This window comes from Seriola dumerili, unplaced genomic scaffold, assembly GCF_002260705.1.
Source record: "Seriola dumerili isolate Sdu_G_001 unplaced genomic scaffold, Sdu_1.0 BDQW01000052.1, whole genome shotgun sequence".
Lineage (NCBI taxonomy): Eukaryota > Metazoa > Chordata > Actinopteri > Carangiformes > Carangidae > Seriola > Seriola dumerili.
This window is the reverse complement of record NW_019174307.1, coordinates 10,862,626-10,879,402: the sequence shown is the minus strand read 5'-3', so window position 1 is coordinate 10,879,402 and position 16,777 is coordinate 10,862,626. Positions and strand designations below refer to the sequence as shown.

Sequence of the window (16,777 nt, the reverse complement as noted above, 5' to 3'; positions counted from 1 at the left end):
TCCACTTCCCTGGCTCTCGCTCCATCCTGCCACCGAGTTCGGTGCAAATCGGTTCAGTACTTTTTGTGGAATCCTGCTGATAAAGAAACAGACACAGGTGAAACAACAACCTCTGTGGTGGAGGTAACAAGAGGAGTAGGACTGCAACATTTCCTTTATAAAATGTAAAGACAATCAGTAGTAACAGGAATAAGCTAAAAAGAAAATGCACTGGCAGAGAAAACAGAAAAAAATGTTTCAGAAAATAAAACAGGAAGTGTATTTATTCCCTGTTGAGATCTTCACTACACCTTGTTTTCATTGTGTATTGATATAATATGATATATTACAATATTTCCCCAAAGCTTTTCCCACTCTGTAACTCTATGCACCAAATGTAGTACACAGTAGTATCACAACAGCTTGTAAATAGGTCAGATTGAAAATCTAATATTATTTCCCAATAAGTCTGGAAAAGGCCATAGCTTCATAAAACTGTCTGACAGTTTTGCTCATCATGACACTTCAACTGAGAAGTAATGTCTGCCAAAGCAATTTGTCACTCAACAGGGGGTAGCATCACAGATCCAGAACTTGGGATCTTTCCTAAATGTAGTTTTTGAGCCATATATTCTATGGGTTGAGGTTGACTTGAAATATAAAGTTTGGTTTTGATTGTACTATATTAGGTTATGACATTTGGTTTAAACTCTCTATAAACCTCTGGATTAATATCTTGTTAAATAATCATTATATAGTAAATTTACACAAGTATTATGGAATACTATGGATCTCCGTCAGTATAACTAACTATGGGATGAAGTGAATAAGGTTTGCTGAATAAGAATATTCAAAAATGGGGACTTGTGAAGCGTTGAGTTCACTTAATCTTCGCACCTAAATGACTTCAGTAAACTATTTGGCCTGGTCAAAAAGGAGATGAATAACACAGTTGTTTCCAATCAATAGACAGTGTTTCTTCAGGTCATGAGTAGCTCTGCTGATCACATGGTTTACTGCCACTGCCTTTGGTTGGAAGAAAAAAGAGATATCCCTATTTTACTCACAAAAAAGTTCCCCTTGTTTAGCAGGAGAAGAGCACTGTAGGCAGATACGCAAATTTACAAAAATGATAAAGGATATCATGACTAGAAGCTAGCAGATCAAATTTAGAAGTGCAGTTTCTGCTTATTTAAGACTGCAGTTATAAAGAAGCTTTCCTTTGATCCATTTTGGTAGAGGTGACATTCAGCGGGAGACCAGATGAGAAGGGACCCCCATGGCTTAGCCTTTAAGCATGACCATTGTTTCCCCATCTGGTTAGGTAAACTCCTGCCCAGAAATATAAATATTCCCAGCATTACTCCTTTTTCCCCATTTTTCAGGTGGGTGATTTCAAGCTTTTAACTTTCTAACTAAGCTTTTTTTTCAGCATTTTGTTCACATTTTGTATTTCTTTGTAGATTCACTTACCGTACCTCAGTCTAAGCTGCCAGTGCAGCTACATCACTTTTCTGTTAGGTGGCTATAAAACACAGGATGCTCGTGTTGTCTAAAATATTCTGTAAAGAAAAACATACTCAAGAGAATGAGTACGGTATGAAAGCATGGGGAAACCCTAATGCAATTAAGAAAAAAACTGTTTTTAATTTATGTGCTTATTGTTGCATTCAGTGAACTTAAACAATTCATATTTAATGCGCCAGTAATTGCTCTATTCAGAAAAGTTTAGAAAAACTGACAGCAAGCAAAATTTAGATCTAATGTACTCACAAGCTGAAGCAGTGAAGCAAAGGGGACATCTGCAGCTTTTCCACACAAAAAGAGAAGAAATGTTGAAATCTCCTATTTTCTTTTTTACAGATAACTAACTCACGTCACCTTTGCCTTGCTCTATATTAAGGCTGACAGACAGGGAAGTGTCACGTTTTGTTGTCTTACCCTGGAATGAACAAGGCCAAACATTTCACAGTTTCTAATACTGTAACTTGGGGCACCACCGTTGAGATTAAGACGCTGACCATGAAAGTTGGAGGTACAATTCCAACCAGGACCCTGGTGTCTCTCTCTCTCTCTCTCTCTCTCTCTCTCTCTCTCTCTCTCTATTATTATCTACCATTGTCTAAATGGTAAAAAAGTACTGCAAGAACTAGCATATGAGAAATACCATATACTATCACACACATCATCTCAATATATCTTATCTCAAGTGGCTGAATTTCCCAGGCCATACCTTTATTAATATATTAAATTATTGTAAGAATGCCATTTGTACATTTTGGTCCTGTACACCCAGCTGCATTTCAACTGGAGACCTTTTTTGCAAATTATTCATGTCTTCTCTCCGTGACAATAGATGCTCCAGAATCAATAATTATTAGTATAGTTTTGGAGGAAAACATATGAAGCTTTTAATTTTAACCATTTTAATTCATACAGGATTTATCCGATAACTCAAAGACAATACTGAATAACTCTCTCACTCACCTACTTTTTCTTTTACTCTGAGAATTGAGCATACTTTAATCAAAACAGATTCAAATAAAAACCAAAAATGCTCCCTTTTATAGAAGGGACAATGTAGAATTAGGTGAAGGATTTCTGCGAAATGCAGGAAAGTACTTTTTATGAAAAGGGGATTTTGTGGGGAAGGACTCGCAGTTCCCCTGCTCTCTAAGCACCGCTCTCCTACTTTAAAACATAACATAACCAGGCGCCAATGACACTAGACAAGATGGGTGTGTAGTCCACACCCACTGGCCTTGTTATCCACATACAGCACATGCACAAGTGTTTCCTAATTTTCATTCCCATCAAATCACATGACGCCGTTGAAACACTGAATTGTACCTGTATTTTCAAATAGCAATTCATACTTAAAAAAAAAAAAAAAAACTTTCCATCATATTAAAATCACATTATCATATTGTCAGTAGTGACAATGAAGCAATACCCACCTCATGAGGGTTTTGATGGAGATATCCTTCCAACAGAACTCTGGCATGTTGAGGCAGACCAAGCTTGTTATATTTAGTCAGACAGCAAGTCTACTGCTAATGAATGCTGCTGGCAGGGTGTCTGTGAGCCCTGAGGAGATTACAGTGAACACTGGTAAAATGTGTCCTCTGTGAGTGGGAGCAACACAACAAGCCAGACAGAAAGACGGACAGATCTACACATTGTGACAGAGGGACAGTTTTAGTATTAGATATTTTGGTGAGAAAAAGGCAAATGCCTTAGCTTAGCCTTAGCTTTATGATCCTCTGAAAAGATTCAGTTAGACTTTTTGATTATGTGCTGAAAATTGGAGCTATTTCGCATATCGCAACAGAAAAAAACTCTGTTAAGATAGCCCTCTCCCGTACCTGTGATATTGCATGTCACCATTGCTGTACAGTAGCTACTGTGTTGGGTCCAGTGGGTAGAGAGTTTTATTATTCGGCTGTTGTACCCACAGGCATCAATAGCTTTTGCTAACACAGCCAAAACCAGTGCAGTTAAAAAATTGTGATATTATGGGCTCAAGACTAAGTTTAGATCACGGATTGGTTTCTGCTCCACTGCCTCACATGACACTCAGTTCTGGTGATTATTCCTATGAGCACATGGCAGTCCTCTAAATTGGCTGTAATCTGTCCTGCCTGTTTGATCAATCCTGCTAAACCATGCTGTCTACACTTTACTGTGGCTCTTGCATCCTATTTGTCTGATTTCTGCAAGTTTAGTCATTTTCATGGTGTGTATTGCTCATTAAAATACACATGGTCTATACATATATATGGGCGCAGATGGGCATGCAACACACATGAACACATAAGCACTCACCTAAACTTTGTTTAACCCCGGGGCTTACTTATTTTATCTCAACTATGTCATTTGTTCTGACATGCAGGCATTGACCTTTTAAATCACATCAACGTTTTCCCAACATTCATGTGAATTCAGACGGAGGAGTTAGCCATTTTTTAAGCTTTCTGTTTAATTAACATTCTAAACAACGATTGTGATAGTACATGCTTATAAATCTCCCTAGCATAATGTTTTTTCTATAGTTTCAGATTCAATACAATAAAGATAAAATATATCTTAGAACATGCTAATGCTTTTAGAGATGGCAGATAGAGAGGTGAAAGAGAAAGATAATGTATGATTCAGCTGTTTGGCACTGACACTTTGTTTCTCTTTCAGGAACTGACTTTCAGTGTAACACTCACATAATTCCAGTGAAGAATGAGGAGGGCGTGGTGATGATGTTTATCTTAAATTTTGATTACGTTGTGGATGAGGGAAGTGACAGCTCAACAGAGAAGATAAGCCCCACGTCCCCTACAAAGTCAGATCAAAGTGAGTATTTGATGGTCCATTCTCTCCTAACTATGATATAACAGTAGTAAAGCGTTGCTATAGAGTATAAAAATTGGATTTTGTTTTGCCTCCACACCAGAGTTTTCTGCTTCTGCCTCCAAAGCTAAATCATAACATGATGCTGTACCAAAAAATGGTTTCTTGGATTGTATCTCTTATACATTTGTCACCTTTCTCTTATTCTTTTTCAAATTAAACCTGTTCACTTTTTGCATTCCTAAAAAAGCTCCCTGTTTTAACAAAGGGCAGTTGCGTAAATGGATGGCTGTAACATCTGTTAAACACTAATTAAACACTAGAGCGTTTGATGCAGTCCCCTGTCTTCTCAGTGTAACTTCCAAACTTGCTGCAACTTTCTATCATTCTCAAAAATGGAGCATTATTTTGTTTGCATTATGCACAATGCATTTTCAGTACAGCAGTAAAATACATAGTGTGCATGCAGGGAGGGAATGGTCGTCTTACATAACCTTATCTAGTTGAAAATGTTACATTCTTTATATCTGTTTCATGTCTTTTGGGAGAGCAGCATATACTGCACTCCTCATTTTTTATTTGGATGTGTGTCAGGAGGTGTAAATGTCAGTGAGACTTTCCTGCTCCTCCCTGATTGGAGGCACTCAGCATCTCTTCTCTGACTGGGGCTCAGCTATCCACTTCACTCAGCATGAATTCCTCCAAGGCACTGTCATTCGGCTTGTGCTGTACTGTGTGTATTTAAGTGTGCACGTGCATGCACGTGTGTGTCTGCCCGTGTGTGTGTGTGAGTGCCTGTGCCTGTTGCTAACGTTGTTAATCAGAGTTGATTGGTTGTGACCACACTTCAGCAAGGGCACCTGTGGGTAGATGGGTAGATAAACATATGATGTGACTTGAGATTAGAAAAAGTCCTGATGCCATGCACACATCACACTTAAAGTATGACCTTACCATTGTCTTTGTCTTTGAGCAAGCCCTAGATAACAGCAGGAAATTAAAGTGTAATTCTATGGTATACATGGTATGACTTCAATCAGATTTTAAAGACTGAGACTAATAATCTTGTATTGAAGCTGCATGCTATCAAACAACAACATATTATGTGCAGATATTGTCATTCATATTGACCATTTTCATGCCATACAGTATATTCAGTATTTCTTAAGATGTGTATTAACAACACTTGTACAGTATTTGACTGCATTTAGACCAATGGTAGATTCTATAAAGTGGCACTGGAACCCAAATGTAATTATTTTCAGGTTATCAGGCCTTAAATGTAGAATGACAGAAGGAAGCGGCGGAAGAACTTTGACACGTCACTGATTTAAAAAAGGAAACCCTTTTTTTAGAATTTCATCTGAAATGATCGGGAAGAACATTTGTACATAGCCTGGTCCTACATTTCAGTGTAGCAGCCTCTGAAAAGGGATTTTTTTGACATTGTGGCTATAAGCCGGCAGGTGTCAACGAGCACAATATTCAACCTGGAAGAGAGTTATCCCTCCTTCCCTGAGCTGCCACCCAGAGCACACCATTCAGCAACATCAACATGCCTTCAAGGCTCAAACTAAAGACAATAGTTATAAACTACACATTAGAAAGATGCACTTAGAGATTTGAGCGCGTGCATTCACAATACACAGAGATTTGTTTTTACGGTTCAGTCAGTGACTGAATGTATCATACACTGTACAATATGTAATGAAGTTTGATTTAGAAATTCTGTTGTAGATGTTCCCAAACATTATGCTTATCTTTGATTTCATTCTGAGTACATATGAACAAGAACTTGATAGATTTTGAGTACAAACACAATCAAAATGCAGAGTAAATATAGAAATCATACACTACAGCAATGGTTTCCTGAAACTATTAGTATAAAGGACCAGCAGATCTACTCCGAGCTCTATGTAGATATTCACCCTATCCATGCACCCTGTGAAGAAAACTGATGATGTCCACTTGTATCCACAATCTTATTTTCTGTTCAACTATCCACAGCTAAATCAGGAGCTTTGCCTTCAGGCTCAGATAGGCTTTTTCACCACAACTCTCTGGTACACCATCCATATTACTGCCAATGTTTCATCCATCCACCTGTCAATCTTATGCTCCATATCTTACCCTCACTTGTATAGACATTGAGATACTTGAACTCTGTCACTTAAAGTGGCAGGATGCTCATAGTTCAAAGGGCTCAACCCTTTCTCACTCACCTGCAAACTGTACCTGTAATAAAAAAATTAAACAAACACATATTTTGTAGAGGACCGGTTGACATATCTACAACAGTATCACAGGAAATCAACCTTCCTTGTGAACATTGTCTGTCATTGTGGTAATAGGGTATTTAGAAGAACTAAATCACAGGCAGGTGGAGGTTCTGTTTTCACAGAATCACTGTGTGTTTTAATCCCAGCAACAAAGGCAGGCACCTGTCAACCCTGATAACCATAAACCCAACTGTGCACACAACAATATTCTATAATGATATGCATCCAGTGAACAAGCCCAATATGAGAAGGGCAACTCCAACCAGCAGGTGGAAAGCAAAGCCAATGTTAACTCTCGTCTCTGTCACGTCTTTTCATCTACCAAAGTTAGCACGCTAACCAGCTAGCCTGTCTCGTCACATTCCAGTAGCGGCTCACTGTAACTTCCAGGTATAACCTCTTGTCTTGTAAAGGCAACGATGACTGGAGCTCTTGTCAAGGGATAATCACCACCGCCACCCACAAGAAACCACATTTATGCGGCAGAGAAAACTAGCCACTTTAATCTTACCCACTCTTATGTGACGTCAAAAACCCAAGCCTTGGATGCTCCATAAATCATGAAGCCTCTTGAAGTGACATGTCTTCAAGACATACAAGTCTAGTTGTCTTTGGTTTGTGATGTGTGGATATCTGACTCCCCTCCTAAATTTACTTTTTCTGCCTAAAATATGTGTAATACATTTTTGTGTGACTAAAATTAGTTTTGGTTGACTTTGATTACCAGCAAAGCTTGTTTTCCCTGTTTTAGCGTTAAACAGGTTAAGAGTCTACAGCCATGCTCTGCTAGGATGTACGTGGTACTTTGCGCTAAATGCTAACACTAGCATGATAAAATGCTCAAAATGGCAGTGCTAACATGCTGAGAATGAGCAGGTGTAATATTTACCTTTGTTGCCATCTTAGCTAAGTGTCTTAAAATGCAAACATTTGCTAAGTAGCATTAAGTATATAATAAAACTGAGGCTGATAGTGTCATTAGTTTTGCACGTATTTGGTCATAAACCAAAGTACTGGACAATTTGGACAATTTTGACCTGAGGGTGGCGTGAGACGAACAGTTAAAGAATCACCAAGGTTATGATAGACATGATTGTATGTACGACACATTCATGTCTATCAGCAATCCATCCAATAACCTAACCTTCAAAAAAATTTCACTCAGAAACACAAATGTCAACTTTATAGTGGTGCTAGAGAAAACAGTTCCTGAGATATCTTGACTGAAACACTAACAGACCAACTGTCATTCCTAGAGCCGCGCCACTCGTGGCTAAAAATAATTCTTTACTTATAGTTGCTCTCCATTAAATGTACTTACAGAATAGAAATGTGATAACACTTAACAATTTCATTCCGAATGAAGATGATATTGGCCAAGTTGAATATGAGTACTATAAGTATGTATAGTATAATGCAAATTTTACTGTAGTACCATACATATATTTTTACAAGATGTTGTTTGCGTGCCACTGATGATTATATAGAAGGGCTCAATTGTGATCATTGGTACTACATTGCACAAGAAGGATAGGCTTATATCTTGCACAATCTGTTTTCCTTAGGGTACTCTTACAACAAACTGCATCTTATTGGGTTGATATGAGCTACACTTTTCCAAGAGCACTCTCAGGTCAGATGCCAGAGTCTCCCTGCAGAGAAGAGACGGCAAGGTCGGCCATATCTCCTGCCAGCTCAGGATGTCATTAGGTTCCTCTCCAGGAAACTTGTTGAGTGTCATTGCTCTATTGTAAGCTGCTATAGTTGTAACATCAGCACATTTGGCCAGGGGATGGAAACAGATGGCTATGATGTTATGTAAGGAGGGTGCTGAGGGATGGGTGCCTCAGGAGTGAGGCAGGGTTCACTTTCACCCTCTTTCTATTGTTAATGAGCCAAAACTTTCGCTCTGTCCTAAGAGGTCATTAGTATTGCTACTGTGTCTATTCTGAAGATGTGGCTATGCACAAAAATTGGGTTCCTGTCTAAAATCAATGAGGCCTAGAAAAGGGATTGCACAATCTGCTCCTTCTCATCCTTTTAGCCACTGAAAAGAAATATGTATCAATATTGTCGAATCATTTGTTTTTCACTTTGTCTTAATTTTAAAGTTTAGTGCACTAATCCACTAAGAGTGAACATATTTAATAAACAGTAGAATATAGAATATGCTGCTATGATATGATATATGATATATGATATGATATGATATATATATATATATATATATATACACACACACACACACATATATATGTGTGTGTGTGTGTGTGGCTGAAGAAGCCTATTATCCAACCATGCATGATTTGATGCTTTTGGGATACTTTAATTTTTAATGCAGTGTACCAAAAACTTAATAAGGTCTCACATCATTTCTTCTCAATTTTTAGGGAGGAGTAGATTCTTCCGCTTCCGCCAGGCTGCTTTGAGCCTAATGAATACCAACAAGCAATCTCTTCCGCAAGAGGACCCAGATGCTGTGATGGTGGACTCACCCAAAGAGAATGAAGACTCAGTGGCCCTACAGAGCTTCCCTTCACCCACCAAGAGCATTTGTAGTCCCATCGAGGCAAATGACACACATGCCCTCATAGGCTCAAGCCACCACTCTTCCCAGGCAAGCGTCGGCCCCGAACCACTTGACCATTCATCCCCTAAACTCCCCTGGGAGAAGCTGTACCAGACGGAGCCGCACCAATCCTCTACCTCCCTCTCAAACACCTTCCCCAGAGGCAGCATCAGCAGCATGAGGCGAGCCTCATCGGTTCACGAAATTGAGGCTTATAGCTGCAATTCCAAAAGCATATTCAGGGATCGGCATACAAGTGAAGGTATGTACTACAGTAAAACTTCTGTGTTTAGTATACAGTGCAACATTGAACCAACCTATCACATTATGACTGAGTTTGCATTTGAACGCAGACCCGTGTTAACTTGACACACACTGGGATCAATACAGCAATGTTCAGAAATAATGTTTAAGAGTTTTTGTTAACACTGCTATTAATTTTGCTCTTATGATTTACTTTTTATGTATAGGTTTATTCAAATGTTTATCCTTTCTCTGTCCACACAATGCTACCGTTAGACAATTGTAGCCATGTCAGAGGTAATCATGTATTTCTGCACATAATTTCATTGCTGTTTTGGAGCATGACTTTCAAGCAGGACAATCAAGCAAAAATGCTCTTCACAGATCCACTTTTGTGGGATAGTTTGAATGAGCTTACTGCACTTAATTATGTGAAATTATTGTACACTTGTATACTTATGTAGTGATTTTATTACATCAACCATCTATAAAATCACATAACATAATCACATAAACTTCATATCTCATAGCTTTCATCGTATGCTAACCAAACCATTGCTTTTGAATTAACCTGCATGAGCATATGCTTGTATTATGTGATATTGTTGTAGCTCTTCTAACTGACTAATGTTCCAAGCTAAGCTAGCAATGAAGCATACAGTATCTGTGGGAAAATCCCAAACAGTTGAATAGCTGTCCATAAACCAACTCAATGTTAGGTTACAGAAAAACTTACTCTGTACTCAACAGCTCACTAGTCCACTATACAGTTAACATTTTACATGTGCATGTATTAACAGTGATGCTGTAATACATTAGTATTGTGGTACTGTAGAAGTGTGTAGTATCGTAGGCTGCAACTGTACAGTTGGCTACATTAATACATCTACATTTTAAAGTTATATCACAGTTTTGCTACCTCAGTATCTAAAACATGGAGATAAGGTTTAAAATCTGCAAATTGTTCCTTAAATATTTGTTTAAGTCCATGCTTTTAAAACTATCTCACTAAAACTGTTACTTGTAAATGCTTAATCTCTGCCCACCAAATCAATTTCATGACCACATCATTTATATATTGACGTTTTCGTTTTTAGAGCCATCATTTCGTGACGACTTATGTCGTACTGTATAATTTTAACACTGTCTATTGATGAATTTAAAATATTGTGTCACATTAATGGCCAGTCTTACAGCATTTAGTTAATTTAACCTAGATATGATAACTTTACCAAGGGTGCTAATGTGTCTGTTGTTCGTTCTAAACCATCAGGCCCTTTTAATCACGTGAAGTCCAGCCTGCTTGGCTCTACCTCTGATTCTAACATCAACAAGTATAGCACCATCAACAAGATCCCTCTGATTGCACTCAACTTCTCTGAGGGGACTGATAAAAAGACTCATTCGCCGCCAACATCTGAGAAAGCCATTATAGCACCAAAGGTCAAAGACAGAACTCACAATGTCACAGAAAAAGTCACACAGGTGAGTGAGGAAGTTCTGCTTTTTTTTTTGATATTGCAGTATTTTGCCATGTGTCCTGTGGCATCTGCAGGGGGTCATTTTGAAATGCACACGTACATAGGTGACACAATGGCAAGTTTCTCAGCCACAGTCGCAGCACTGAGGGTTCCAATTACCTAAAGTCCTTGGTTCTGTATTTCAAAGAGTACAATTGGCTGTGTTTGTGGGTGGAAGGCTGGCAAAAGGATAATGTCCTTGTCACTACACTAATGAATCCTAATGTAGTCACTGGCTGGGGTGCCTCCAAGGAAGGATGTGGGATAGCGTGATACACTGATACACAGCACATGTTACACCCTGCCAGTGAACTTTCCTGCTGGCAGGTTAAAAAAGCAGCTGGTGATCTCATGTGTCACGTAGGTAACACATGGCTGTCTGCTGCCTACCCATGTCAACAGTGGAGCAGTGACATTAAAGACAAGAGAGAGGGGTAATTGGGCATTCTTAATTGAAGAGATAATATTGAGGTAAAATTGTCAAATTCATACCTATTAACATCAGCAGTGGTTAGTAGAAATGAAATAGAAATTACATTTTTCAAATCAAAGTGCAGGATGCTATCACCCAGCAGACAGCAGGGATTCAGTTTCTTGCTCAAGGACATTGCAGAAGACCCAGTACTTCCTCTCGTGTGGCCAAAACAAGGGCTATCCGGTGGCACAACTCCCTTTTGACTAGACAAGCAGCACAGCTGATGCCAACACATCAAGGACAGATGGGAGTCCAGATATTCAACACAGTCTCAACTACAACTACAACAAATATCCATGTTTCATGGATTTAAATAAAAGAGAAAGACACAAATGTATATGTTTGTGTTTTGGGGTTATCTTGAATCATTCTGACAAATAAAATGTGCACAAATATGCGCCACAAATTTTAAAAACTGTGCGTAGGTCACACCACTGCACAAAAACAATACTGTCAATACCCCCTGGGCAATGTTAGCGACAACCAAGCACAAGAGAGGCCCAGAAACCTTATATTTCAATGTCTTTCAATACAGCTTTCTCATTTATAAATAAAGACAAACCATCATCATGATTAAATACCCTCTCTCCCTGCTGACTATAGTTTGGAGTTTGGAGACACCGCTGTGATGTGAACACTGCATCTACTTCCTGACTCCTAGCATGGGGAAATATATAATTCATGTGTTGAAGATAGGAGGATGTGCCGAAATGAATAGAAAGACCCGTCGCCCTCATCCTCACTCCTGCACTATTTTCTGCCATAAGTAGAGTCTCTCTTTTTGTCTGCCCTTGCTTATTAAGCCCAAAAACGGGACAGCTTGGCCATCCTGGGAACACTGAATAATTTACCATCCAGTCCAGTTCATATGGTGAAATTAAAACAAATGTTTGCTTACTGAAATATATGAATAAAATATCTATGAGCACAAATCTATACCGCTTTTCTCCATCTGTACAGTAAAGTGCTCACAGTTTTTCCAGGAGTACACAATGTACCTCTTGCAAATATAGAACAAGTCAGTGGCATTCACATTATTTATGATGACATGACATACGCAATCTGCTTGTCATACTAGAGTGGCTGCCTTTACTCAATACAGTTTGTACCCAATGCAGAGTGCTTACATTAGACTGTCACAATTGCTGCAGTCTGTGAGCTGGGTGAATTACCTGCTGTGCTTTACTAATAATTATCATAAAAATAAAAAACTAAAGCTGTCTATGGTAAAATTGTTAGAAGGATCCACAAGCAGATGCTCAAAGTGGAGTGGTGTAATCAGGTGGTTTACCTCGCTGCTCTGACCCTCTCTTACCACTCCTCCAGGTCCTGTCGCTTGGAGCAGATGTGCTGCCGGAGTACAAACTCCAGACAGCCCGCATTGACAAGTTCACCATCCTCCACTACAGCCCGTTCAAAGCCGTGTGGGACTGGCTGATCCTGCTGCTGGTTATTTACACAGCAATCCTCACTCCCTACTCTGCTGCTTTTCTTCTCAATGACCAAGAGGAGCAGAAGAGACGTGAATGTGGATACTCCTGCAGTCCTCTTAATGTAGTGGATTTAATGGTGGACATTATGTTCATCATTGACATCCTGATAAACTTCAGGACCACTTACGTAAACCTGAACGAGGAGGTGGTCAGCCATCCAGCTAAGATAGCGATCCACTACTTTAAAGGCTGGTTCCTTATAGACATGGTGGCAGCAATCCCCTTTGACCTTCTTATCTTTGGCTCAGGATCTGATGAGGTATGTTCTCTCTAATGCATTTTTTCTTTACCTGTTTTTTTCTCCCAGGGAGCTTTACTGCACATCACCCAGCAATGCATGCACTGTTCTGTTCTGTTGCACTGATCCATTTACTAAGTCCAGACTTGTGCCCCTGGGCCACTACTTAAAGCCTGAATCGTCATGTCTCGGCTCTGAAAGGATTACTTTAAATTGCATGTTTTTTTTTTTTTTCGTTTTTTTTTTTTTTTCTTTTTCTGAATGGCCCTCATTCTAGAATACATTACCACGGATTAATGGCTTACCAAATGGCAATCAATGATGCATTTATGTGAGGAGCAGGCCAACAGGGCTGTGTGCACAGCTTACATGCAGATGTGAGATGGCCATTGGTAGGCTGGCTGCCAGGCCTCCTGGCTTGTTTGTTGGTAGGATATGTCCCCCTCAGGATCTGGATCCACTTCAGTGCTTTATCGTGCTTTGTAGGCACTCCATTACACCAGAAAAGCTCCTGATTATAAACCATAATCATCTTTTCCACCACTGCTGCTGCTGCTGTTGCTACTGCTGAGTCAGTTCAGTGAGTGACAACAAATAAAAAAGGAAATGGATGGTTGTGTCTCTCACAGTAGAGGCTGTAACAAAAACCAAATCAGTCCTGGAAAATTTGCAAATGAGTTGCAAGAAACATATTCTACTTTGCCTCGCCATAGCTATTTGACACCATTACCTTGATTTTCATTTGAAAAATTATCTTTAGTGGAGAACTAGTCTTTTCCCTTTCTGGTCTCTACATGGATTGACATATACTGTGATAACATGAAGATACATTACTTCTAAATATAGCTTTACAGCTTGGTGTTTATACTTTTCAGACCGAGCACACAAAGTCCTGCTCAACTGAAGCCTCATTCAGAAAATAAAAGCAACCGAGGCAGCGGCAGATGGTTTCCACAAGGCTCATTTAATTTAGCAGCTTAATAAGATGGCTTTAACCTACAAGCGCTTAAGTAAACCTTTTGATAAGGGCAGGGAATATTTGAAATAATTTTCAATCAATGTCAGGTTGCTTTCAAAACAACTTAGTTTTGCCAGGAGATTGAACATACCGTGAGGGGTATTATGCAAAAATTGGCATCAAGCAGTGTTTTGTTCACAATAATAATTATAGAATAAAAAAAACAAAAGATTTTTTCATGCTGTTTTATTGTGAATACAGTGGAAAAGAAGTTGAGTGCTTTGTCCCCACTTGAACCACTAAATGATGTTCCCATTAGAGAGGGAGAGAGAGCACAGTGGGGGGGGGGGGGGGGGGGGGGGGGGGGCTGTGCAGCTATATTATGTAATTACTTTTGCAGGTACATTTAAGACTCAATTTAACTTTAATTAGGTTGTAGTGTGCTTGTAGCTTTAACCAAAACAATATCAGTGAAGTAACAGAATGTGGAAGATTAAGCACAATACTTACAGACTTATTAAGAAAAAGAGTCTCTCTCATCTGGAGACATTAACTTTATTTTCGAAGGCCTTTCTGTCAGGGAGATAAGTGACTAGGCTAATGGGAATGGTGGTTAGTGATTCTTGATGACACACAAAAGCAGCTACAAACTCCCACGGACCCACTAAGTGAGTGTTACTGCCTGTTCGATGAGGATTCACCTGTGGGCTGCCACTTTCTTCACTTCTGTATTAATTGCAATTAACCAAAGGGCCGTGGGGATAAAATCTTTGCCTTTTTTTCCCCCACTGTTCAGGAAACTCATTACTTTAGTTTGTCAGGTGACTCTCTTTGATTTGTCACAGCTTGGATTTGTTGTTAACATGTCAGATGTGGTGATAGATGTGCAACAAATAAGCTTGCTTCTTAATGTGAGAAATTTTTGACAGTAGGGTTATTGTATTAAAACACTGACATATTAACATGAAAAACACCAGTGCTTTTACTAATAAAATGCCCTGCTGTACATTTTGTTTAGACTACCACCCTGATTGGCCTGTTGAAGACAGCTAGACTCCTGCGATTGGTGCGTGTAGCCAGGAAACTGGACCGCTACTCTGAGTATGGAGCTGCAGTCCTCATGTTGCTCATGTGCATCTTCGCCCTCATTGCCCACTGGCTAGCCTGCATATGGTACGCCATCGGCAATGTGGAGAAGCCCTACTTAGAGCACAAGATTGGCTGGCTGGATAATCTGGGCGTGTCCATAGGAAAGAGATACAACTATAGCGATCCTAGCTCTGGTCCATCTATCAAGGACAAGTATGTCACAGCGCTTTACTTCACCTTCAGCAGTCTGACCAGTGTGGGCTTTGGAAATGTTTCCCCAAACACCAACTCAGAGAAGATTTTTTCCATCTGTGTCATGCTGATTGGCTGTGAGTATGTTATGGTCTTTTTTTTTTTTTTTAACATCTTTTATTATCTTCTAGCAAAACTTAGTTCTGCTTTTATCTGGCATAGCACTTAAAACAGTTTAAGGCGTAGACGTTTATTTTTAATCAGATCCCGGTCAACAGATTGTCTGTGTTTATAGCAACATTTGTCCACATTCATTCTAGTTAACAGTGTGTCTGTGTGAGTGAAGGCAATGAAAATGCAAATCAGTCAGTAGATTGTAACCCTCCTCATTTATTGATCACTGCCTGTGTTTCAGCCCTAATGTATGCCAGCATTTTTGGAAACGTCTCTGCCATCATCCAGAGGTTGTACTCGGGTACGGCCCGTTATCATGCTCAAATGTTGCGGGTGAAGGAGTTCATCCGCTTTCACCAGATTCCCAACCCACTGAGGCAAAGGCTGGAGGAGTACTTCCAACACTCGTGGACCTACACCAACGGCATTGACATGAACACGGTAAATAAAGAAAATCAACACATCTGTATTCCACTGTTATTGGATAGCATATCCACCCAAAATGAACTAAAGTTGTTGAATAATATTTAATCATCATTTTGCAATACTCTAAAAAGAGCTTTCTTTCCCTTGTCTGCTTTTCACCTGGATTAACATCTCTTCATTGGTAAGAGCAGGAGGTACATATTTTTATTTCTTGTCGTTTTCATGGCAGCATAACCTCTTATAATAACCTCATATATACTATAAACATTAGAAATTCCATCAGTTATGCATGATTTTTTGTTCATTCCATAGTTTCATCCAATAGCAAAGAAATAACAAAATGTCTCTGTAAAAAAAACTATATGTATGCATTGAAATGGCGCTGATATAAGGCTTCTGTCTTGTCTAATTTCAGTGTCCATCTGAAATTTTGTTTGCACTAATTTTTATCAGTAACATTCATTTGTGGTAAACTTAATTTTAACTTAATCAGCACTAATAGCTAAATACAGTACATTTGTACTACAAACTCTTCCTCACTAAACTTTATTTATATACTGTATAAGTAATTTATATATTACTTGGACATTTGAGTAAATGAACTGCAATTGTCATTAAAAATGCAGTTTTTACATTTTTTTGTTATACATTTTGGTCAAACTTCTTCTCAGTCTCACATTAGTTCAAGAAACAATAGCCCAAAAGGGTAAAATTAAAGCATTACTTGAATTACTTCCCATGAATTAGCTCCTCATCCATCACTGTGATATTTTGAAGTATAAGTTATGTACTGTACAAGTG

At 39.0% G+C, this 16,777-nt stretch overlaps 1 protein-coding gene across 1 annotated transcript in view; it reads left to right on the top strand.

The window, feature by feature from the left end:
* The window catches only part of LOC111218889 (potassium voltage-gated channel subfamily H member 7-like), a 31,960-nt gene that overhangs the window by 5,781 nt on the left and 9,402 nt on the right, over window positions 1-16,777 (top strand). The window contains exons 3-9 of the mRNA XM_022741373.1: window positions 4,168-4,323; window positions 8,990-9,430; window positions 10,685-10,896; window positions 12,733-13,158; window positions 15,114-15,513; window positions 15,792-15,991; window positions 16,168-16,170. Coding sequence (XP_022597094.1) covers window positions 4,168-4,323; window positions 8,990-9,430; window positions 10,685-10,896; window positions 12,733-13,158; window positions 15,114-15,513; window positions 15,792-15,991; window positions 16,168-16,170 — 1,838 coding nt within the window. The remainder of the gene's footprint in view (window positions 1-4,167; window positions 4,324-8,989; window positions 9,431-10,684; window positions 10,897-12,732; window positions 13,159-15,113; window positions 15,514-15,791; window positions 15,992-16,167; window positions 16,171-16,777) is intronic.